General features: G+C 46.4%; 1 protein-coding gene across 2 annotated transcripts in view; it reads left to right on the top strand.

The window, feature by feature from the left end:
- LOC119965166 (EF-hand calcium-binding domain-containing protein 9-like) overlaps nt 1-20,330 on the top strand; it is a 583,421-nt gene extending 563,091 nt beyond the window's left edge. For both annotated transcript variants that reach the window (XM_038795543.1, XM_038795542.1), the window contains exons 2-4: nt 4,557-4,705; nt 15,121-15,297; nt 20,060-20,330. In XM_038795543.1, the coding sequence (XP_038651471.1) occupies nt 4,557-4,705; nt 15,121-15,297; nt 20,060-20,206 (473 nt within the window). In that variant the 3' untranslated portion in view covers nt 20,207-20,330. The remainder of the gene's footprint in view (nt 1-4,556; nt 4,706-15,120; nt 15,298-20,059) is intronic.
- The last annotated feature ends 5,246 nt before the right edge of the window (nt 20,331-25,576 follow it).

Raw genomic sequence — 25,576 nt, 5'->3', positions numbered from 1 at the left:
GAAGCAGGAGAATCTTTATGCGCCACTGCTTAAGATGGCGGAAGGGCCTGTTGTTGACGGACCCAATGGTCGATGCACCAACTGGTGGACTTCTTAAATGATAAGGTTAGCCAGCAGAGGAGAGAGGCCCATGAGGACCGAGCCAAAGCGGTAGACCTGTTGGAAGTCTAGGATTGATTGAGTGGAGCAGAGGCTTTCAGTTCCAGGGCCATGCTCTCCGGAAAGTGGAGGAGGTGGTGGGTGAGCACACAGAGCAGTTGGCTTCGCTGGCGGCTGAGGTGGGATTAATGCGAGATAACCAGAGGCAGCTGCAGGAGAAGGTGGAAGACCTTGAGAGCCGCTCCCTGAGGCAGAACGTAAGCATTGTAGGGATGCCTGATGGCATTGAGGGGGCTGCGCTGCCACGGAGATGGCTGGAATGTAGGAGAAGCTGACGGGAGAGGGGGACCTTTGGCCGGTATATGAAGGTCAATCGCGCGCACAGGGTGCTAATGAGGAGGCCACAGGTGAGCGAGCCGCCAAGGGCAATGGTGATGCGTCGTCACCGGTTCCTGAATAACGAGAAGATTTTGAGATGGGCATGGCAGACGAGGAGATGCACCTGGGAGGGGAATGAGCTGTGAGTATACCAGGACTTGGGCCCGGACTAGGTGAAGGGGAGGGCCGGGTTTAATCGGGTGAAGGCTGCCCTTTTCAGAAAGTGGGTGAAGTTTGGGACCTGGAGCAGTGTGGGTCATACCGTCCGATATTGCTGTTAAATGTGGATGCCAAGTTGCTGGCCTTGCGGATTGAGGATTGTGTGCCGGGAGGTGATGGAGGGGATCAGGCAGGATTTGTAAAAGGGAGGCATTTGTCGGCCAATATCTGGCGCCTGCTAAATGTTATAATGATGCCTCCGGAGGAACAAAATGTGGAGGCGGTAGTCGCGATGGGCGCGTAGAACACCTTTGATTGGGTAAAGTGGGAGTATTTGCGGGAGGTGCTGGGGCGGTTTAGGTTTGGGCAGGGGTTTGTCGATTGGATTTGGTGGTGAGTGTCAGAATGAATCGGATGAGTTTTGGGTACTTTAGGTTGTACAGAGGGACAAGGCAGGAATGCCCACTTTCCCTTTTCACCATAGCGATATAGCCACTGACAATGGTGCTGAGAGCGTCTAGGGGTTCGAAAGGGATTGTGTGTGTGTGGGGGAGGGGGCAGTGGAGCATAGGGTGTCCTTATATGCAGACGACCTGCTGTTGAATATATCAGACCCACTGGAAAGCTGAGGGAGTATCATGGACATTCGGTGAAATTTGGTCGGTTTTAGGTTACAAATTTAAATGTATTATTATCAGACGGCAAACATGTAAGGAAGTGAGTAGTGGGGGAGGGGTCGGTTTGGGAGCGGCTGGAGGCAGCTCTTGCAAGGGTACTAGTCTGGGAGCGCTGTTGGCAGTGCCTCTGCTGTTCTGCCGGCCATGTAATCCACAAGCCGGTTGTGGTAGCCGCCCTGTGGTTGTGGGGACAGTGGAGGCTGCACTGAGGCTTGAGGGGCTTCAATTGGGCCCCATTCTGTGGAATCACAGGTTTGCTCTGGGGGAACTGGATGGGGTTTTTTCAGGGTTGGCGGCGGTTGGGGATGAGAGATTTGGAGTTTTGTTGGTAGGGCAGGTTGCCGAGTTTGGAAGGATGGTGGAGGAGTATGAGTTGCCATGGGAAATGGGTTCAGATGTTACAGATGTGGAACTACGTGAGAAAGCAGGTGCCGTTCTTTCCTGATCTGCCGCACCCGGGGTTGCAGGACACGTTTTTGTTGAAAGTAGGGGTTGGAGAGGGCAAGGTGTCAGAGATATATAAGGAATTGATGGATTGGGAGGGCTCCTCCCAATTGGAGTAGTTAAGTGAAAGTGGGAGGAGGAGCTGGGGGGAGAGCTGGAGGCTGGGTTATGGGAGGAGGCTCTCAGGAGAATGAATGCATCCTCTTCATGCGCCAAGCTGAATCTCATTCAATTTAAGGAAGTCCACAGGGCCAGAATGAACAGGTTCTTTGAGGGGGCAGAGTATAGGTGGGATAGTTCTATGTGACGTTTTTGCTAAGTTTATGCTGTATATAACAGTATGTTCAACGAATGTAAAGTTCAACAACATCCTATATTTCAGCAGTCTCTATCAATCTTGACTAAATATAAATTCATCTAAGACCCACAATCATGATAACACAAGGACCACTCATGTATCCAAGAGAAACTTAACGTTTAAGGTTAGTCCTTCAGGGGGGCCCTCGAATCATGTTCATATCTTTTGGACCTGCCCGAAGTTGCAGGGATCTTGGCGGGGGTTCGCTGACATGATGTCAGAGGTACTGAGGGTGAAGGTGGTCCCAAGTCCAGAATTGGCAGTGTTTGGAATGTCGGAAGAACCAGGAGTCCAGGGGGTGAAAGAGGCCGATGTTCTGGCCATTGCCTCTCTTGTAGCCCAGAGACGGATCCTATTGGAGTGGAGGGACCACGGAGCCTCCGAAACCAAGGCTATGGTCGTGAGCGACCTCGCGGATTTCTTCAGATTGGAAAAAATTAAATTTGCCTTCAGGGGGTTGATGGAAGGGTTCGCCCGGAGATGGAAACCATTCATTGACTTCTTCCAGGACAGTTTAGTCAGCAGGGGGAGGGTGGATTAGGGTTAACTAGAAAAAGTGGAGGCAGAGAAGGTGGGGAGTGTGGTGGGGAGGGCAGGGCGTGGTTGTTGGCTATTTATTAAGTTATGCTATGTTCTCCTGCATGTTATCTGTTGGTTATCCTTTTCATCCTGGTTGTGGTTTTGTTTGATGTTTATTTATAAATGCCTTAATAAACATATATTTTTTTAAAATGACCTCCCTTCCATCCTAAGGACAGAAGTGGGGATGTTTGTGGATGATTGCACAATGTTCAGCACCATTCGTGACTCCTCAGATAATGAGGCAGTCCATGTCCAAATGCAACAAGACCTGGACAATATCCAGACTTGGGCTGACAAGTGGTAAGTTAAATTCATGCCACACAAGTACCAGGCAATGACTGTCTCCGACAAGAGAGGATCGATCTAACCCCAGCCACTTGACATTCAATGGCATTACCATTGCTGAACATCAACATCCTGGGGATTCCCATTGATCAGAAACTGAACTGGACTAGCCACATTAATACTGTGGCTACCAGGGCAGGTCAAAGGTTAGGAATCCTATGGCGAGTAACTCACCTCCTGACCCCTCAAAGCCTATCAACCATCTACAAGGCACAAGTCAGGAGTGTAATGGAATACTCTCCACTTGCCTGTATGAGTGCAGCTCCAACACTAAAGAAGCTTGACACCATCCAGGACAAAGCAGCCTGCTTGATTGCTCCTCTTTCCGCAAACATTCAAACCCTCCACCACCGACGAACAGTGGCAGCCATCTCCAAGATGCACTGCAGTAACTCAACAAGGTTCCTTAGACAGCACCTTTCAAACCCACGACCATTACCATCTGGAAGGACAAGAGCAGCAGATACCTGGAAGCCCCACCACCTGGCGATTCCGCTCCAAGTCACTCACCATTCTGACTTGGAAACATATCGCCGTTTCTTCACTGTCGTTGGGGCAACATCCTGGAACTCCCTCCCTAACAGCACAGTGGGTGTACCTACACCTCAAGGACTGTAGCGGTTCAAGAAGGCAACTCACCACCACCTTCTGAAGGGCAACCAGGAATGGGCAATATATGCTGGCCTAACCAGCATGACTCACATCCTGTAAATAAATAAATAAAAATTAGTGAGCAAGAGACCCAGGACAATGCTCTGGAAACCTGGGTTTGAATCCCACCATGGCCGATGGTGAAATTTGAATCCAATAAATGTCTGGAATTGAAATTCTAATGCTGACCATTTCGATTATCATAAAACAGACATGGTTCACTGCCATCCTTACCTGGTCTGGTATATATGTGACTCCAGATCCACAGCAATATGGTTGATTCTTAAATGTCCTGTGGAATGGCTTAGTAAGCCATTGAAGGGCAATTAGGTATGGGCAATAAATGCTGCCCCAGCCAGTGCTGCCCACATCCATGAATGATTTTTAAAAATGTGATTGTAAGTGCCCGAATTCATCATTAAAATGATATCTCCAAGTATTATTCCAGAAGTAGGAGTGTTATAAATTGATTTCTTATACATCACATATAGCACTCCAATGATATGGTACAATTTTCATCGATAAAGCTTTGTAGGAGACATTGCCTCATCATGCTATCTGTTATCATTCATGCTTCTGATAGAATGATTTTCCTTCACAGGACCTGGGCATCGCTGGCTAAGCCAGCATTATTTTTTTGTCTTCATTCCTTGCTCAGAAGGTTGCTATGCTACCTGTGTAAGAACAAATTTTATGTGCCCTCAATTTGCTGCCAATTCCTATTAGCCACCTTTTGAGGCTGGGAGAAGGATTGTGTTGGATAATGGAGATATAAATAAGAGGGAAATAAGAAAATTTGCAAACCAAAAACGTTTTAGCATTCTTCCCACAACGTTTTATTGCTCTTCACAATTATCTTACAGATGTCCAATTCTTTCATTTTCTTCGCTGTGTCACGGACTTGAGCAATGGACAGATAAAGACGGCTTTCAATATGTTTGATTGGAAAGCTTCTGGGGAGATAGGATTTGAAGAGTTTTACATGCTGATTTGCATCATAATCGCTAACAAGGTATGAGCTTAATGAGGCATCATAAAATATTTTAAGAATACCAACATTTCCCTGGACATGTGCCCAATATCCCAGACCCATGTCATGCTCCTCATGCGCGGTGTGGGAGTTCAGGGACATGTCCACTGTCCCTGGCTCCTTCACATGCGTGAGGTGTGTCCAGCTGCAGCTCTTGTTAGACCACTTAACGGCTCTGGAGCTGCGGATGGACTCATTTTGGAGCATCCATGATGCTGAGGGAGTCGTGGATAGCACGTTTAGCAAGTTGGTCACACCGCAGATAAACAGTGCTGAGAGAGATAGGAAATGGGTGACCACCAGACAGAGGAAGAGTAGGAAGGCAGTGCACGGGTCCCCTGCGGTCATCTCCCTCCAAAACATGTATACCGTTTTGGATACTGTTGAGGGAGATGGCTCACCAGGGGAAGACAGCAGTAGCCAGGTTCATGGCTCCGTGGTTGGCTCTGCTGCGCAGGAGGACAGGAAAAAGAGTGGTAGAGCTATCGTGATAGGGGATTCGATTGTAAGGGGAGTAGACAAGCGTTTCTGCGGACACAAACGAGACTCCAAGATGGTATGTTGCCTCCAGGGTGCAAGGCCCTGGATGTCTCAGAGCGGCTGCAGGGCATTTTAAAGGGGGAGGGTGAACAGCCAGCTGTCGTGGTGCATATACTAAATATATCGGTAAAAAAAGGGAGGAGATCCTACACGTTGAATATAGGGAGTTAGGAGATAAACGAAGAAGTAGGACCTCAAAGGTAGTAATCTCAGGATTGCTACCAGTGCCACGTGGTAGTCAGAGTAGGAATGACAGGATAGACAGGATGAATGCGTGGCTTGAGAGATGGTGCAGGAAGGAGGGACTTAGATTTTTGGGGCATTGGAACCAGTTCTGGGAGTGGTGGGACTATAACAAATTGGACGGTATACGCCTGGGCAGGACTGGTATCAATGTCCTTGGGGGGTTGTTTGCAAGCGCTGTTGGGGAGGGTTTAAACTAATGTATGTAAGGAATCTATGTGTGGAATCAGAGGAAATGGGAGAGATACTAAATGAATACTTTGCTTCAGTATTCACCAAAGAGAAGGACTCAGTGGATGAGTATAGGGTAGAGTGTAGTTATTCTGAGTCATGTTGATATTAATAAAGATGGGGTGTTAGGCATCTTAAAAAGCATTAAAGTAGATAAGTCCCCAGGGCCTGATGGGATCTACCCCAGAATACTGAGGGAGGCAAGAGAGGAAATTGCTGGGGCCTTGACAGTAATCTTTGTATCCTCATTGGCTACAGGTGAAGTTCCAGAGGCTTGGAGAGTAGCCAATGTTGTTCCATGTTTAAGAAGGTAGCAGGGACAATCCAGGAAATTATATGCCGTTGAGCCATACATCAGTGGTAGGGAAAGTATTAGAAAAGATTCTTAGAGATAGGATTTACTCACATTTGGAAACAAATGGATTCATTGGTGATGGAAAGCAGAGTTTTGTGAAGGGGAGGTCGTGCGTCACTAATTTGATCAAGTTTTTCGAGGAAGTGACGAAGATGATAGATGAGGGAAAGGCAGTAGATGTTGTATACATGGACTTCAGTAAAGCCTTTGACAAGGTACCTCATGGTCGACTGGTACAAAAGGTGAAGTCACATGGGATCAGAGGAGAGCTGGCAAGTTGGATACAGAACTGGCTTGGGCACAGAAGACAGAGGGTAGCAGTAGAAGGGCGTTTTTCTGAATGGAAGGCTGTGACTAGCGGCGTTCCACAGGGATCAGTTCTGGGATTTTTTTTGTTCGTGGTGTATATAAATAATTTGGAAGAAAATGTAGCTGGCCTGATTAGTAAATTCACAGTCAACACAAAAATTGATGGAGTTGCGGATAGTGAAAAGGTTGTCAAAGGATACAGCAGGATATAAACTGGTTGGAGTCTTGGGTGGAGAAATGGCAGATGGAGTTTAATCTGGACAAGTGTAAGGTGATGCACTTTGGAAGATCCAATGCATGTAGGAATTACACAATAAATGGTAGAACTCTTGTGGGTACTGACAGTCAGAGATCTTGGCGTGCATGTCCACCGATCACTGAAAGTGGCAAAGCATGTGGATAAGGTTTTCAAGAAGGCATATAGCATGGTGCTCTTCATGGTTGGGGCATTGAATATAAAAACTGGCAAGTCGTGTTGCAGCTGTACAGGACCTTAGTTAGGCCTCATTTGGAATATTGTGCACAATTCTGGTCGTCACACTACCAGAAGGGTATGGATGCTTTGGAGAGAGTACAGAAGCGGTTTACTAGAATGTTCCCTGGTATGGAGGGCATTAGCTATGAGGAGAGGTTAGATAAACTGGGTCTGTTCTCATTGAATGATGGAGGTTGAGAGGCGACCTGATAAAGGTCTACAAGATTATGAATGGTACGGACAGAATAGATAGTCAGAAGCTCTTTCCTAGGCTGGGAGAGTCAAGTACGAGGGGACACAGGTTTAAAGTGCGTGGGGAAAAGTTTAGAACGGTTGTGCGAGGCACGTTTTTTACACAGATTCCCAATACAAACTGCTATGCTTAAACTGATTTAATCATCAGGATGCAACTGGTGTTTTGGGGATGCCACCTGACATGGCGGGGATGCCAGCAGTACTCAAAGAAGTAACCCACTGTTTGCAAATGTGATTGGTCACTGTACGTTTGAGATGGGTTGGGGGTTGAAGGGGACAGGGAGGGGATAAGTGGTAGCCACAATTCTGATGCAGAGGCAGGAGAATTCTAATTAAATCAAGTGAAAATTGGGGGGGGGAAGTTTTCAGCTCATGGTCACTGTCAGAATGGTGTTGCGGGTAGAAAATCCGGAGAGAATCGGGGAACGTGATTCTGTCCGGAGTGATTGCATTTCCTGAATTTCCCTGAAACTTGCTGGCGGCATCACGACGCTCACACCCACAAAGGGCGAGAACCTAATTTTAATGCATCTGAATAAATTTTAAATTATTGTCCAACCTCCACCACCACATGATCCACCCCACTGAATTCAAACCTTGCCGATGTGATGTTTACAACATCTTTTAAAAAATAAAATTCAGTCAAGGGGATTTCTCTGGGAGCACAAAGGTGAGTGTGTATAGCCAGATACCTCCATTTGGGGTGGAGGGGGGGGGGGGGGGGGGGGGGGGAGAACTCCACTTCGCTTCTGATCGGAGCGTCCGTTAAAGATGACACCTCGATCTCTGTGGACCCGCCACTGGCCTTATGAAGCCCCGCCCTGCCAGATAATGGTGTAAACCACGGCCACTTTTTCTTTCTTTAAAGAGGCTCAATACCTGGAGAGAAAGCTGGCCTGTGCAGCTGGAGAGCTACCTGTCGATTTTCAGTCTGAGCCTGACTCTTTGAAAAATATATGGTAAGATTCCACCCATTGAAAGAGTGGTGTTTTAATATCCCTTGTGACAAGGATTCTGTCCAGTCTGTCCATGAAATTGACAAATTGATGCAGGATAGACCCATGAAGGCAAACTAGTAGCTTCCTTTCAAATAATAGCTATTCTGTTGCCTAAACCATCAAATGTACAGGGAGACAACAAGAGGGTGGGGGGGGGGGGGGGGGGGGGGCTGAAATTCAACTTTGGCAAGGCCTTAATGCTGTCAGTAATGGAGGGGCCATGCCTGATTCCTCTCTCCATTGATGTCAGTTACCAAAGTTGAATTGTATCCCTACTATTTCCTTGTGGAACAGCAGGCATCAGAAGGTTAGGTATATAAAGGACAGACCAGGGTTCTTTCTGAATACTGAAAAACTAGAAGCAGTGGAGGATCAAAGATACTTGGGAATGCAGATACATAGATCATTAAAATGTCATAAACAGGTTGATGCACTATCATCCTCTACAATATATACATCAGTGGTGACTACCACACAGGAATGCTGGCCTTTATATTTAGAGGATTAGAATACAAGTGGACAGTGATGGCCACTGGTAGGGCATGACTGTGAAGCGTGCTGTGAAGTGCGGGGTCTTCGGCGATGAGGGCACATATGTCACCTGCCATCTGCCTGGAAATTCCCAATCTCCTGTGGTCACCTCCAGGTAGCTCTGCCTTTGGCTTTCCGTTTTGTCCTGAGAGATTAGCCTTCCTGCCCTTCTTATCTCCCTCATGCCCTCCTGATGATCGGGGTTCTGCCTTTCCTGCAGTGCTTGTTACCCATCAATCCAGAGTGCCCCAATCTGATAGTTGTGCCCGACTGCCAACTGAGCTTTATTCCTGAAGCAGCAAATCGCCCAATTGTTCTTGGTAGCCTTGTCACCAATTATTGTGCCCCTGTGATGTCAACCCCATAAAAGGCCAGCTGCCAAGCACCCACTCTCTCTGTCTGTGCAGCACCACAGACACTCCCTCACCCAGTGCCCAGTCTCGCTTTGTCACCTGGCATTCTCACGCCTCCATTGCTCCCCACTGAGTATCCGCCTCCCCTCCTTTGTTCTGAAACTGCCAGCTTCTAAAACCTGTGCAACCCATTAAATATGCTGCACCCCCTTCCACAATCTCTAAACAAGCTTTTTAATATGTATAATTGGTCTGTATAGGAAGGAGAGCAAGATTCCTGTACAGCTATCCCCCGAGCTGCTGGAACCAGGATCAGGGCTTTGCAATTGACATACCAGCTGGCGACAGTGTTTTCAGGGACACTCACCCCCCCTACCACCTCCGATCCTGTCTTTGAGGAGGACCTGAAAATTCAGCCCCAAGTGTTAAAATCCAAGGATCATACAAACTGGGGTTGTAATGCTTGGAATTGAGAAGGTTAAGGGGTGATTTGATCAATGTTTTCAAGGTAATAAGGGACACAGGTAGGGTAGATCAGGAGATGGTTAGGTGTCCAAGATTAGGGGGTGTAAGAAAAAATTAGAACCGGACCTTTCAGAAGCGAAATTAGGAAACATTGGAAAGTTTCCAGGAGCAGCAATCAATGCAATATCAATTGTTAATATTAAAATCTGAGATTGATTGATTTTTGTTAACCAGAGGAGCATGGTGAAAAAGTGGGAATACAGCAGTAGATCAGTCATGACCTCATTGAATGGCAGAGCAAGCTCAAGATGCTAAGGGCGGGATTTAGCGGCCACTCTGCCGCGTGCATTTCGGAGGCGCCGCCAGAGGCCCCCCTGTACCAACGCCACTGTTGCTGATGGGATTTGCCGGTGACAGCACCCCTCGTCGCCGGGAAACCCATGTGCCAGTGTGGGACCGAGATTTCCCACTGGTGTGAACAGCTGGTAAATCCCGCCCTAAATGTTCAACTCCTGTTCTTATGTTCCTATGAAACTAATTTCAAAGTTTAAAAACTATATAGGGCAGAATTCTCCATCCTGGGACACCCAGAATGCGTTTCCCGATGGGACGGAAAATTGGGTGTCAGGGAGAATTGGGAGCGACGCACAGATATGATGCTCCAATCACCCCCCCCCCCCCTCCACCCCGGCTGGCGGCATGAATGAGGTCCGCGATGCTCGCCGGCGGGGGATGTAAATAAATGCAAATGGGTGTTAATGACTCATTTGTATCTATTTAGTGGGTCCGAGGCCTGGATCATTTGTGGTCTTTGCCAGCGTGCATTCCAAGCACTAAATGTATTCCAATCACTCAAGCCTGTGATTTCACTGCACTTACCTCTCTTTGATGTGGTCAATGTTTAAAAACATTGAGGTTTCACTTAAGCCACTGATCCGCGAAGGGAGATGAATGAAATGAATAAAATGGTTTGTAGAAGCTGTCAATCACAGACCACTACTAGAAAGCTATGAATGGCAAATAGATCTGCAGGAACGAGACGCAGACCACAGCTGCTCCCCTTAGCGGAATGGACACGTGGAGCTGCAAGATAACTCTTACAGCTGTCATTCTTCTCACTGCCCCTGTCTGGACTGCACTCCAGCACCCAGAAAGGGGTCACTTTTCTGGAGGAGGGGGGGGGGGGTCTGTGCAGGGGGAGGGGAGGTCTGTGGGGAGGTCCCTTTGACAGGGGTACCTGGGGGTGCACCCTATTACAGGAGCCCTGTGGGGGTCTCCCTATTACAAGGGTCCTGGGGAAGATGGGGGTAGGGGGGCACCCAAGCTATCTGGGGGCAGCTACTGTGTGGTGTGGAGGGAAGTGGAGTTGATGCTGACTTGTGATGCGGGGCGGTGTGGCTGGCATGGGACATCACTCAAGATGGTGAACCGATAGCAGGATTCCCTGGGAATCCCTCGTACTCCACGCCATGCATATATTTGCATGGCAAGGAATACCGAATTGCATCCCGCTTTACAACTCCAGGGGGATCGTAAAACTGAAGCAAATCAACTCCGGCGGGAGAACGTAGTCTCCCAAATGGAGAACCTAGCCGATAGCCTTTACTCATTTGGTTCCCACTGCTGACACCCTCAGCTACACAGGACAGCCAAGTGCGTCTCATCTAACCTTGCAGCAGCTTCACATGGTGTGCCGATCTCAAACCTTCTTCCACCTGTTGCTTTCCAGCCATTGTTAGAGAAGAGAGAGGAATACCCAGAAATAATCCTGGGGGCAGGGGACTATAATCTTAAGAACTGTTGGGGACAATTCATGTCAAAGTTTATAGAAGTACTCCTTAATCATCCTAGAAAGTCCAGAGATAGTCAAGCATTTGGAGGGATTCCCTAGCCATCTGAACTGTTCCTTAGCCACTCAAATCTATTAAAATAGGCACTCATACATGGTTAATGCAGGTATGAGGTGAAACATTAATGGCAGAAATATTCACTTTTCTGATAGATTACATTATTAGTTCACTGCAGGGCAGGGTGGGTGAGAATTTCTTAACCCACCAAACAAAATTTTTGGTCTCCTGCAAAAGTGGTGGAATTCTGATGTTTAACATCTGCCTCAATCCCCTATGTCCCACATTCAGATTTCCAATGTAACATTTCTGGGCTATGTTGATTTTAGAACATAAGAACATAAGAACATAAGAACTAGGAGCAGGAGTAGGCCATCTGGCCCCTCGAGCCCGCTCCGCCATTCAATGAGATCATGGCTGATCTTTTGTGGACTCAGCTCCACTTTCCGGCCCGAACACCATAACCCTTAATCCCTTTATTCTTCAAAAAACTATCTATCTTTACCTTAAAAACATGTAATGAAGGAGCCTCAACTGCTTCACTGGGCAAGGAATTCCATAGATTCACAACCCTTTGGGTGAAGAAGTTCCTCCTAAACTCAGTCCTAAATCTACTTCCCCTTATTTTGAGGCTATGTCCCCTAGTTCTGCTGTCACCCGCCAGTGGAAACAACCTGCCCGCATCTATCCTATCTATTCCCTTCATAATTTTAAATGTTTCTATAAGATCCCCCCTCATCCTTCTAAATTCCAATGAGTACAATCCCAGTCTACTCAACCTCTCCTCATAATCCAACCCCTTCAGCTCTGGGATTAACCTAGTGAATCTCCTCTGCACACCCTCCAGCGCCAGTACGTCCTTTCTCAAGTAAGGAGACCAAAACTGAACACAATACTCCAGGTGTGGCCGCACTAACACCTTATACAATTGCAACATAACCTCCCTAGTCTTAAACTCCATCCCTCTAGCAATGAAGGACAAAATTCCATTTGCCTTCTTAATCACCTGTTGCACTTGTAAACCAACCTTCTGTGACTCATGCACTAGCACACCCAAGTCTCTCTGAACAGCGGCATGCTTTAATATTTTATCGTTTAAATAATAATCCCGTTTGCTGTTATTCCTACCAAAATGGACAACCTCACATTTGTCAACAGTGTATTCCATCTGCCAGACCCGAGCCCATTCACTTAACCTATCCAAATCCCTCTGCAGTCTTCCAGTATCCTCTGCACTTTTCGCTTTACCACTCATCTTAGTGTCATCTGCAAACTTGGACACATTGCCCTTGGTCCCCAACTCCAAATCATCTATGTAAATTGTGAACAATTGTGGGCCCAACACGGATCCCTGAGGGACACCACTAGCTACTGATTGCCAACCAGAGAAACACCCATTTATCCCAACTCTTTGCTTTCTATTAATTAACCAATCCTCTATCCATGCTACTACTTTACCCTTAATGCCATGCATCTTTATCTTATGCAGCAACCTTTTGTGTGGCACCTTGTCAAAGGCTTTCTGGAAATCCAGATATACCACATCCATCGGCTCCCCGTTATCTACTGCACTGGTAATGTCCTCAAAAAATTCCACTAAATTAGTTAGGCATGACCTGCCTTTTACGAACCCATGCTGCGTCTGCCCAATGGGACAATTTCTATCCAGATGCCTCGCAATTTCTTCCTTGATGATAGATTCCAGCATCTTCCCTACTACCGAAGTTAAGCTCACTGGCCTATAATTTCCTGCTTTCTGTCTACCTCCTTTTTTAAACAGTGGCGTCACATTTGCTAATTTCCAATCCACCGGGACCACCCCAGAGTCTAGTGAATTTCGGTAAATTATCACTAGTGCATCTGCAATTTCCCTAGCCATCTCTATTAGCACTCTGGGATGCATTCCATCAGGGCCAGGAGACTTGTCTACCTTTAGCCCCATTAGCTTGCCCATCACTCCCTCCTTAGTGATAACAATCCTCTCAAGGTCCTCACCTGTCATAGCCTCATTTCTATCAGTTGCTGGCATGTTATTTGTGTCTTCCACTGTGAAGACCGACCCAAAAAACCTGTTCAGTTCCTCAGCCATTTCCTCATTTCCCATTATTAAAACTCCCTTCTCATCCTCTAAAGGACCAATATTTACCTTAGCCACTCTTTTTTGTCTTATATATTTGTAAAAACTTTTACTGTCTGTTTTTATAATCTGAGCAAGTTTACTCTCATACTCTATCTTACTCTTCTTTATAGCTTTTTTAGTAGCTTTCTGTTGCCCCCTAAAGATTTCCCAGTCCTCTAATCTCCCAGCAATCTTTGCCACTTTATATGTTTTTTCCTTCAATTTGATACTCTCCCTTATTTCCTTAGATATCCACGGTCGATTTTCCCTCTTTCTTCCGTCCTTCCTTTTTGTTGGTATAAACCTTTGCTGAGCAATGTGAAAAATCGCTTGGAAGTCTCTCCACTGTTCCTCAACTGTTCCACCATAAAGTCTTAGCTCCCAGTCTACCTTAGCTAGTTCTTCTCTCATCCCCTTGTAATCTCCTTTGTTTAAACACAAAACACTAGTATTTGATTTTACTTTCTCACGCTCCATCTGTATTTTAAATTCCACCATATTGTGATCGCTCCTTCCGAGAGGATCCCTAACTATGAGATCATGAATCAATCCTGTCTCATTACACAGGACAAGATCTAGGACCGCTTGTTCCCTCGTAGGTTCCATTACATACTGTTCTAGGAAACTATCGCGGATACATTCCATAAACTCCTCCTCAAGGTTGCCTTGACCGACCTGGTTAAACCAATCGACATGTAGATTAAAATCCCCCATGATAACTGCTGTACCATTTCTACATGCATCAGTTATTTCTTTGTTTATTGCCTGCCCCATCATAACGTTACTATTTGGTGGCCGATAGACTACTCCTATCAGTGACTTTTTCGCCTTACTATTCCTGATTTCCACCCAAATGGATTCAACCTTATCCTCCATAGCACCGATGTCATCCCTTACTATTGCCCGGATGTCATCCTTAAATAACAGAGCAACACCACCTCCCTTACCATCCACTCTGTCCTTCCGAATAGTTTGATACCCTCGGATATTTAACTCCCAGTCGTGACCATCCTTTAACCATGTTTCAGTAATGGCCACTAAATCATAGTCATTTACGATGATTTGTGCCATCAACTCATTTACTTTATTCCGAATACTACGAGCATTCAGGTAAAGTACACTTATGTTGGTTTTTTTACCTCTGTTTTGAATCTTAACATCTCCAGTTTTATTCCTTTTGTTATTACTGGGCCTATTCACTGTGCTCCCCTCAGTCACTGTACCTTGTACTGTCGCCCTTTTAGATTTCTGACTATGTCTTCTCTGCCTTGCACTTTTCCCCTTACTTCCTTTTGCTTCTGTCCCTGTTTTACTACCTTCCAACTTCCAGCATTGGTTCCCATCCCCCTGCCACATTAGTTTAAACCCTCCCCAACAGCTCTAGATTGATAACGAAAGCCAAAATAATTCTTCAATGCATTTTTTACTGTAACAGGGACTCACTTGAGAACAAAACTAGACAACTGGTGAGGTGTCATAAGAACGTGACACTAATTCTCAAAAAGTTGTATCTATCACATTAAATCGTTTGTTCTCTCTCGGCAAAGTTAGGTTTATTGTCTAGACTTGTTGTCATTTCATTGTAATGCAGTTCTGCAAGATTAAACATGGTTTAATGTCAAATTACTGTCTGTTTCTGTTAGTTGTCACATGTGCACATGTTTCAAATATTACAGGATAAAATGGAACAGCAGTTTCTTTATCGTCACTCTCGGTCCATCTTTGATCTAATTGACATGGACGGGGGGCACACTATTACTCCAGCAGAATTCTATGCTGCAGGATTTCTCTTCAACATCAAAGGACGCGCTTACTTGCAGATGTTTAAGGATTATAGTGGAAGTGGTGGTGAGGTAAGATAGCAAAATTGTGACAAGTGAACTTATCTTTTTGCCAATTTTCACATCTGTCCTGAGAACATCGTCACTTGCTAGATGTGGGCTCCATGGATCATGTTGCAGTTATTACTTTACCTCGGTGGGCAGGGTTCATGGTTTAGGGTGGCATGGTGACGCAGTGGTTAGCACTGCTGCATCACAGCGCCGAGGTCTCAGGTTCGATCCTGGTCACAGGTCACAGTCTGTGTGGAGTTTGCACATTCTTCCCGTGTCTGCATGGGTCTTACCCCAACAACCCCAAAAAATGTGCAGGTTAGGTGGATTAGCCAGACAAAATTGCCCCTTAATTGGAAAAAAATAATTGGATACTATTTAATTTTAAAAAGGGTTAATGGTTTAACCCTGTTAAAAATTATTGTTTAACCCCGAGTGTCAGCAGGCTATCAATTGTGAGGTATTTTACAGCCGAGCCTCATCCTGTCCTCCCCAAATATCTAGGAACAATTTTAAGCTGAATAATGAAATTCCTTCTCCATATTATGTATGAGTGTAGCTGGAGCAAGAGTTTCAATCCTGTTATATTTTTCCATACATATGGTAAGAAAGCAAGCGTACCCGCTGCTTGATATAAAATGTAGAAAATAGATTCAAAGAACAATAGGGGTGCGATTGTGTAGCGATTCTGTAGTGTTGTAGCGAACGGGAATTGCCACGTATTTTCCGGCCCATTGAAACCTGCAACGCAATTCAATGTTAATTGGTCCACTTAACAAGGCCTTACGGGCTTCTCGCCGCAAATAGCGCCTCGCCGGCCGATCCGCTGGTACCACGCTCACCAGCCCCACCACTAACAAAGTCGAGCAGCACTTAAACTGCACTTGCTCAACCTCAGCCAGCTCACAATAATGCTGCCGAGGAGACCGGCCCCAAGATTCGGGTCGCTGACCTGGGGAGGCTCCTGCTTGCAATGGAGGCGAGGAGTGATGTTCTTTTCCCTTGAGAGTCCCAGAGGGTGAGCCACAAGGCAGCCATTAGTTCCAACAGTGTGGCCAAGAGTGCAGGAAGAAGGTCTATGAACAACACCGGGCAGTACGAGGTACGAGTGAGTAGACACCAATAAGAATCCTCAGCTTCTTCGAGGAGTGGGCCCTGGAGGTGACTGGTGTGGCCGAGAGTGGATCGGTCACCCATGCGGAGGCTGGTGGACGTCGCAGAGGTGAGGAACCACCGGGCTCCATCCGGGTGACCTGTCAAACGTGAGTAGTGATTGCCTTACTGACTGACCCATCCCTCTCAGTGACCACATGTCCATTCTTCCCAGGTCCTCTATCCGACGTCGACGGCCCATCCCAGGTGGCCCCTACTCCTGACTCTGAGGACAACACCTCAGGGGAGAGTTCCGAGGATGCAGCACAGTTGTCATCCCCACCCTCCACCAGCCAGATGCACACAACTCGGTGGGATATGTTAGTGGTCAGGCCCCGAGGGCACAATCTGGTGAGCATTACACAGCTGCTGATGTATATCAGGAGGAGGCAGGAACCTCCAGGTGAGACAGCGGTCGGAGGTCCTAGGATCCAGCTGGGTCCCAGCCTGATGCTGAGCCTCTGGAAGTGGGTTCCCCGGAAATGTTGGAGACGATAGGGAGAAGCCAGACATTCAGAGGGAGAAGTCAGCACCACTCCAGCAGATCCATAGCCATTTGAGGAGTCCCAGAGGCTACGCGCGCAGGAGATGTCGCCGGCAATGAGTGGCACCGAGGCCAAAACTGCGCATTGGAGAGCCTGGTGCATGACGTTGACCATGAGTGAAGGAGTCCAAGGTGTTGCGCAGTCGGTGACGGCCATGGCTGAGTGTCTCGGCAGAATGACCGCCCCACTGGGGAATGTCACCCAGTACCAGGCTAATCTTGATGAGGTTCTGTGGGACACGTTCCACATGGCCGAGGCACTGCAGAACTTGGTCCAGTCACAGGTGGGCATGGCTGGGGCGCTGTAGAGCATGTCCCAGTCATTAAGGAGCATCGCTGAGGGCATCAAAACCATAGTGTGGATCATGGGGAACTGCCATGGCTGGCAGAGCCAGGTGATGCAGGGGCAGCTGGGGCTTGAACTAGCTGCCCCTCTGTCCTAAGGTGAACCCCAGGGCCCTATGGGCACCGATCAGGAGGAGGGGGCACTGAGGGCCAACCTGAACTCATCCCATGGATTGGCTATGGTGGCCACCAGATCCCCCGAATTCCACCTCTGATGAGGCCGCTGACAAGAGAGCCGGGCCCTCCGGCCCCAGAACCCCCAGAGGACACCCGCTAGGGGCATCGAGGGCCATGGGACGAGGTAAGCAGCTGGCTGTCTCCACCTCAGATATGTCTAGGGACATACCTAGATGTAGTGGTAGTGCTAGGAGGGCCAGGCACATTGAGGATCACTGAGGGCACCAGCGTAGGGGGGGGGAGGGCGTGGGGGGCATAGGTAGAGGCTGGGGACGGGATAGGGGCGGGGAAGGAGGGGTGGTGGGGGGGGGGGGTGCAGGTGACACTATCGGGAATGGGGTTTTGCATAGCACATTAAACCACTTTTTGCACAACCATTGGGATGCCTCTATTACTCCACAATGCGGACTGACCCATGGACCCTTTGACCATCTCTCCAGGCAAACCCCCCACCACGGTGCTCATCGAGCTTCCGGCTGTGGACATGTCCCTGGAGCTGTGGCCCATCTTCTGGGTGTTTCGGATGTTGGCTGCTGCGTGTGTGGTGTTGCCTCCTGCAGTGTTCAGGCACAGTGTCCAGGCATCAAGGCAATGACTCCCACATGCTACATGGCTCACCCACCCACGGGAATCCGCTTGGCATGTGTCAAATGCTTACTTAGCCACGATTGCCAATTCCCTATTAGCGATAGCCTTCAGCTGCACAGCCAGAGTCCTCAGCAATCAGTGGGTGCTATGGGTTATCGGTGATGCAGATGGGCAGGGACAAGGGTTGCCCCTGGAATGGGGTTGGGATCCAGGGGTTGGCATGGTGGTGCCGCGAGTGATTGTCGCCCACCAGCGCCTCGCACCCCCCACCCTCGTATGGCGGCCCGCCCCTGTGGAGGGTCCCCCACCCCCCGCCGAGCACTGGGATGGCAAGCCCAGCACATCTGGGCCTGTGAGCATAGATGGTTACTCACCTCCTCGGCTCCCCATAGAAGCCCGTCCACCAGGTTTACATTTTTCAAAAGGAATACTAATCGGCGTCAGCGTGAGCACTTGCTGGGGAGGCCACTGAATGACGGGAGGCCGTTGGATATGGGGGTCACTCTCACTAATTGTATGGAAAAGGGACTTAAGTGGTGATAATTGGTTTCTCGTGACACTATGCGAGATCCCGATTTCAACGACAGGAGCGGGCCGGTTGCATCACAAACTGTTTGCCGCCTGGCATGGATCTGGCCTCTCCTTTTTTTTTTCTTTTTTTTAAAATAAATTTAGATTAGCCAATTATTTTTTCCAATTAAGGGGCAATTTAGCGTGGCCAATCCACCTACTCTGCACATTTTTGGGTTGTGGGGGCGAAACCCACGCAGACACGGGGAGAACGTACAAACTCCACACGGACAGTGACCCAGAGCCGGGATCGAACCTGGGACCTCAGCGCCGTGAGGCGGTTGTGCTAACCACTAGGCCACCGTGCTGCCCTGGATCTGGCCTCTCCTGATAATCGCCGGCCTCGTTACGCTTGAGCGAGAGCGTAACGAGGCCGGAGAATCTTCCCCTAGGATCCTCCAAACTTGACCTGTTTGCTAGGCCTGTAATAGGAAGTAACTCGAGACAAAAACCACAGAATTACCTCGACTTTCGTTTCCTCTGCTGAGCATGATTAAAATAGCCTGCTTCACATCATGCTCTCACCAACGTCTGATTTTCCACCATTTTGAAATGTTTGTGAAATGGTTGCTTCATGTCTCACAAATTTATCCCTGTAATATGCATCCCTCCTTCACTATTGCCTTCTCTCTTACTTTAATTGGACTGGCTGGGCTCCACGGTGGAACTGCTAGATTTTCAGTGCTCTCCAATCGAGCTATTCCAAATGGCTGAGTAGTTTACCAGCAGACTAATAATGTGGCTTGACCATGATACTGTCTGCTGACAATCTCTGGACTCATAACCACACCCTGAAGGATGATTTTTGCCCAAGGCAGAAATAATTGCAATGAAGCTTTCTTCTTTTATTTGATTATTAGAAAAAGCAATGAGAACTTGTGGAAGGAAGATATTAACAGTTAAGTCATTTGCTTCACTTCCTGGTGTTCCAGATTATATTTGTAACTTGTTTCAATATTTATCAACAGTGCTGGTATGTGGGAACACAAATCTCACAGATCCTATGCGTCTTGACAAGAAAACACACATATAACCTTGGCATTTATTCATCAAGGGGAGTGAGAAAGTCAGACATACATTGAACTGCAGCTTGAAATAATGGCCAAATAATTTGAAGGCACTCAACACGTTTCAAAACTGTGAAGTTACTTATTTTTCTTGCCTTTCTTCCCCCCCCTCCGAAAAAAAGGTTGCATTGAGGAGCTGAAAAATGGGTTATGGCACGAAAAAAATTAAATGGCGGAGAAATGCTTTTAAACTAGCCAGAATAACAAACCATTGATGCTGAAAGTATGGGCTCATTTCATCATGGACATTTTTAATTCCATCTGAAAATCTTTAGGATTAAAAAAAGAACAGAAAATAATATTGTTTTGTCTAACTAATTTGTTTATTTATTTGAGCTAGAACCTCACCTACAATGAATTCAAGTTGTTCATCATGGCCTGCTTGGATAAGCAAGAAAAATACAATGAAGATAAAAAGAAAAAGAAACCGAAACCGAAACAACCAATGATGGGATTATTTGCTCAAAGGAATTCTTTGTTGCCATAGTAATCTTGTCCTATTGAAACAAAACTCTTCAAAGAGGAATTAGTGATTAAATTTGCTCGGCCTGTAATAGGCAGTAACTCAAGACAAAATGATTTAAATGATATTTGCAAAAAAAAATCTGACTTGCTCCATGGATTTTCAAGTATTTAATATTAAAATTTTAAAATAAATACTTTTAATGAGAGGTGTTTCTTGTCAAATTCTTTATCTTTTGAGTTGTTAAATTGTTTTAAAAATAAATTTAGAGTACCCAATTCTTTTTTTTCCAATTAAGGGGCAATTTAGCGCGGCCAATCCACCTAACCTGCACATCTTTGGGTTGTGGGGGTGAAACCCACGCAGACATTGGGAGAATATGCAAACTCCACATGGAGAGTGACCCAGGGCCGAGAATCGAGCCCGTGTCCTTGGTGCCATAGGCAGCAGAGCTAGCCACATGCCACCCTTGACTTGTTAAATAGTTAATGCCAATGTATATGGCTGTAAATGCCTGATTTAACTCCGAAGAATAAATCATCCTAATATGTGAAGAAATAATATAAAGACTTGCATTTATATGCACCTTTCACAACTTCAGCATGTGCCAAAGCACTTCACAGTCAATTCATTACTTTGGATGAAATTTTAAAATGCAGTAATATGGGGCTGCATGGTGGTGCAGTAGTTAGCACTGTGCCTCACAGTGCCGTGGACCCGGGTTTGATACCAGCCCTGGATCACTGTCCGTGTGTTGTATTTTATATTTTCCCCACGTCTTGACTGTGATAGAGAAATACAAACATGATTCATTAGGTAAGCAATACTGAACTTTATTTCCGAATTAGAACTGACTGCTAGCAGTAAATGGCTGAGACTTTTGAAGTCGGAAGGCAGTCAAATACAAACTGCTGAGTCCGTCCCAAGTCTGCGATATTACAGAAAAGAAGGCGATTCTTATACATCATAGGATCAAGATAACATGAATACAACTTGGTCAGCAATTTGATCGAAAGTAAAACACAAGTAATAATCGTTACAATGGCGTCACCTTGCTGACCTTTAGGGGACTGGAGTCTCATATCATTATCTTGTCTTTGTTTTAAGAACTGGACAAACTTGTTTACGAACAGGAAGAGACAGTTGTTCAGCTTGTTATTTATTGAGACTGCTTCTAAGTTCATGACGAACATTTTGTATTTTGTATCTGTGTCTTAGGTTAAATTCAATTGTACCAAGAAAACTTGACTACTTTTCCCATCATGCCATTATTTGCTTCACACAATACCACACGTGTGAAGTTTGCACACTCTCCCCGTGTCTGTGTGGGTCTCACCCCCACAACCCAAAGTTGTGCTGGGTAGGTTGATTGGCCACGCTAAATTGCCCTTAATTGGAATTTTATTTTAAATACACATAGCAAGATCCCACCAACAGCAATGCGCTAATCTAAGGACCAGATTCTCTCTTTTAATGATGCTGGTTGATGAACAAATATTAGCGCTTTTAAAAAAAATCATGCCATGGCATCTTTATTTATTTAACTGAGAGGATAGGTGGAGAAAGGTTAGCGGGTGCAGGAACTTCATCAGAACTTGAAAGCCTGCAAATTTGATTCAGATACAATATTTCAACTTGAGCATCCAGATAGCACAGTTTGTACATTCATATGCTACCGGAAAACTCTGTTCATTAGAGTAATGATCCCCTGGAGAATAAGCGTGATGCTATTTCTGAGGAAGAATGTTTGGAGAAAATAGCCATAATCCAGTCAAACATCTTTGCTGAATGGGTTAATGGGACAGACCACGACAACAATTTGTTATGTAGTTGAGAAAGAATGTGAATTATCACGCTGATTCAGATTGCTTGTTTGCTGTTCAGAAATGACCCAAAAATAGGAACTTTTGTGTTACAGTCAGCACATTTAGTCAGCCACTAAGCGTCACCAACGTTGACCAAAATTAATATCATTTGACTCAGTGATTAAGCCTGATACAAATAACTGCATTGAAAAGTAAAAGAGGAAAGAATCAAACTGAACATTACAAAAGTCATTCTCAGAATGTGGACATCATTGGCATGGCTAATATTTATTGTCCAATCCCTAATTACTCAGAATTTAATACAATGGGATGACTTCAGAGGGAAGTTAACAATCAGCCAGAGTGGTGTGGGGCTAGTTCCACATTATAAGCCAGGCTGAGCATGGATGATAGTTTCCCTTTCATTAAGGATGGGGTGATACAACTGAGGTTTTCTTCTAAAGGATAAAGTAATGGGGAAACGATCTGTTCATGGAGTACCACTTCAAGCAGCTGTACACAGGCTACATAGATGCCCAGGGCTGACAACATCACAAATTCCTACCTGTGGAATTGGTTTCAATTATATCAATGAGGAGCGCAATGCAGGAAGTGGCCCACAATGCTGCCTGCCCTGAAGAATCAATGTTAGTCTGTGCTCTGCTCAAAGCCTACTTGTGACACGAATAAAGATTATTATTAACTAGTCCATGCAATGTATTTATGCTCCATTAAACCTCCTCCTATCTTTCCTCTGCTAAATCAATCATCATAACCCTCTATCCTCTTCTCCCTCATATGATTGTCTATCATCCTCTGAAAGGCATTTATGCTATTTGCTTCAATCACTCTGTTGTGATGAATATAAGAAATTGCCATATTTTATACTTTGTGATTTTGCCATAAGGTTGTAAACACCGTGGGTTAAAATGCATGCAGACAGTATGATTCTTAGGGTTGTGATTAAAAGTGAGATATTGTGTCTGGTCCTGGCTAAACAAATCAAGGCACATTCTGTAACAGGCAAAATAATGCTGTGAGCTTTGAGTGTAATAAAGTAGCTAAAGAGAGGAGCCAGGTGTGTGAAAAGACAGTTGCTTACAGCAGTGCATCTCAAACTATCTGATGTGGTGTACCGGCAGTTTTTTTTTCCCAATGTGCCAGGGACCGGTGAGCGAAACAAGCCAATCCAGGATTACTGTCTCTTTCTTTTCTGGAAACACTCCAAGTACCGGCAGACGATGGCTCGAGTACCGGCACCGGTACGCGTACCACACTTTGAGAAGCACTGGCTTACAGGACTCAAAGCTGAGAAGAAGTGCTTTCAGTTTGATCCTAAAAGGTTTCTCTCTCCAGGACTCTGCACCAAGATAAGCAAGTAAAACCTTGATATTCACTGTATTCAAAAGAGGTATTTGAAATATATGAGTTTGCTTAATTGGAATGTCGAGGCAGGTTTCAGGAAGCAAGTTAAAATGTTGTAACTGTTAAGTGTAAAGCTATTTCTTTGTTGCGAACGTGCTTAATTCTGCATTATAATTAAAATTTGGAGTAACATTTCCTCACAGTTTTACCTAATGCAAAGAGTTGGGTTCTAATCCGGGATCTTAACCAAATTGGGGTTCTGGTTCGGACCCACAATACTGTGGCAGTGAGTTTCACATTCTCACCACTCTTTGGGTAAAAATATTTCTCTTGAATTAATTCCCTGTTGGATTTCTTGGTGACTGTCTTATATTGCTGACCCCTATTTATGGTCTTCCCCACAATAGGAAACATTCTCTCTTGTGTCCATTCTGTCAAAATGTTTTATAATTTTTAAGACCTCTTTTTGGTCACCCCTCAGGATTTTCAAGAGGGAATTGACCCAAGGATTTTCTGATGTGTATCCCCAATCATTTCTGGCTGGCTGCCGAAAGCAGAAAGCCATAGCTGGACTGTTGGAGATGGTTTCCAGCAATCGGAGAAAATTAGGGGTTGGTTAGGGGGTCTCAGAACACAGCAACAAAACTGGTGGGAAGGAGAAATTTCAGGGCTGGTGCGATTCGGCGGTATGGTAGCATAGTGGTTAGCACTGTTGTTTCTCAGTTCCAGGGTCCCAGGTTCAATTCCCGGCTTGGGTCATTGTCTGTGCGGAGCCTGCACATTCTCTCCGTATCCACATGAGTTTCCTCCAGGTGCTCCAGTTTCCTCCCACAGTTCAAAGATGTGCAGGTTAGGCGGATTGGTCATGCTAAATTGCCCTTAGTGTCCAAGAAGGTTAGGTGGGGTTACTGAGTTACGGGGATAGGGTGGAGGTGTGGCCTTGGGTAGGGCGCTCTTTCCAAGGGCCGGTGCAGATCCAATGGGCCGAAAGGCCTCCTTCTGCACAGTACATTTTATGATTGTGGGAAAGGAAGGATTATGACAGAACAATTGGTTGGGGGATCGATTCTCAAACCATCAGAGCAATGATTCAAAATTATGCTCTCTGCATAATTAGTCCAGGTTTTTAGTCTGGTAATATAATGACTAGCATAACCAGGCATATCATGATTAATAACAGGCAGGATCAGTGTGATGAACGGTATTTACCTTTAATACCTTGCCCCTTTAAGAGGCTTGGAACCCTGGGGGACTCCGCCTCTGGCTACGCCCCCAGGAAACAGTATATAGGATAAGGCTCCATTTGGCGAGCACACTTCTCTCAAATGCTGTCCTGTTCTCTGTATATTAAAGCCTTTGATTACCGACCTCACTCTCGCGTCGTAATTGAGAGTGCCTCAATTTAATATACAGACACATCAAGGTGGACAGCGCTCAAAAACCGGAGAAGCTCAACCTGGACGCCAGGTCGCCGGAAGCCCCGTAAATTTTTAAATATTGGCTCCGGTGTTTCGAGGACTATCTGGACTCCTCAACGACTGATGTCGACAGCACTCGCAAGCTGCGTTTACTAGATGGCCGGGTGGGCCACCGACTCTCCGCCGTGATCGAAACCGCTACGATCTATGAGGCGGCGGTCGAAATATTGAAGAAACGCTTCATAAAACCTACTAACGAGGTACACGCCAGACATTTGCTCTCAATCTGCAGCCAGCGTTCCGGGGAAACGTTGGACGAGTTCGTGGAAAGACTCAATGCACTCGCGAGGAACTGCGACCACAAAGCAGTGATGTTGAAGAACACAGGAACTTACATATTTGTGACGCCCTTGTGTCTGGTATCAGGTCCTCGTACATCCGGCAGCGGCTCCTAGAAGACGGGGCAAAGGATCTCCAGGGCACGGTAACGCTCGCCTCTTCTCTCAAAACGGCCCACCGTAACCTACGTACGTACTCCGCGGACCTTGCGAACCCCTCTCGATCCCCTCCAGACTCGGCCACGTTACAGGCCTGTGCCACGCGACGATCCACTGACTCCGGGGTTTCCCCATGCTATTTCTGTGGGCAAGGCCAGCACCCACGTCAGCGTTGCCCGGCCCGATCCGCGATCTGCAACGACTGCGGGAAGAAAGGGCACTTCGCGAAAGTCTGCCTGGCTGGGCCCAAAGGCCACAAACAAAACCCTCACCAGGCCCAGAAATCAAGCTCCCGGTCTCACAAACCCC

Source organism: Scyliorhinus canicula, chromosome 4 (assembly GCF_902713615.1).
Source record: "Scyliorhinus canicula chromosome 4, sScyCan1.1, whole genome shotgun sequence".
Taxonomy (NCBI): Eukaryota; Metazoa; Chordata; class Chondrichthyes; order Carcharhiniformes; family Scyliorhinidae; genus Scyliorhinus; species Scyliorhinus canicula.
The sequence above is the reverse complement of the archived record's forward strand: the minus strand, read 5'-3'. Positions and strand labels throughout refer to the sequence as shown.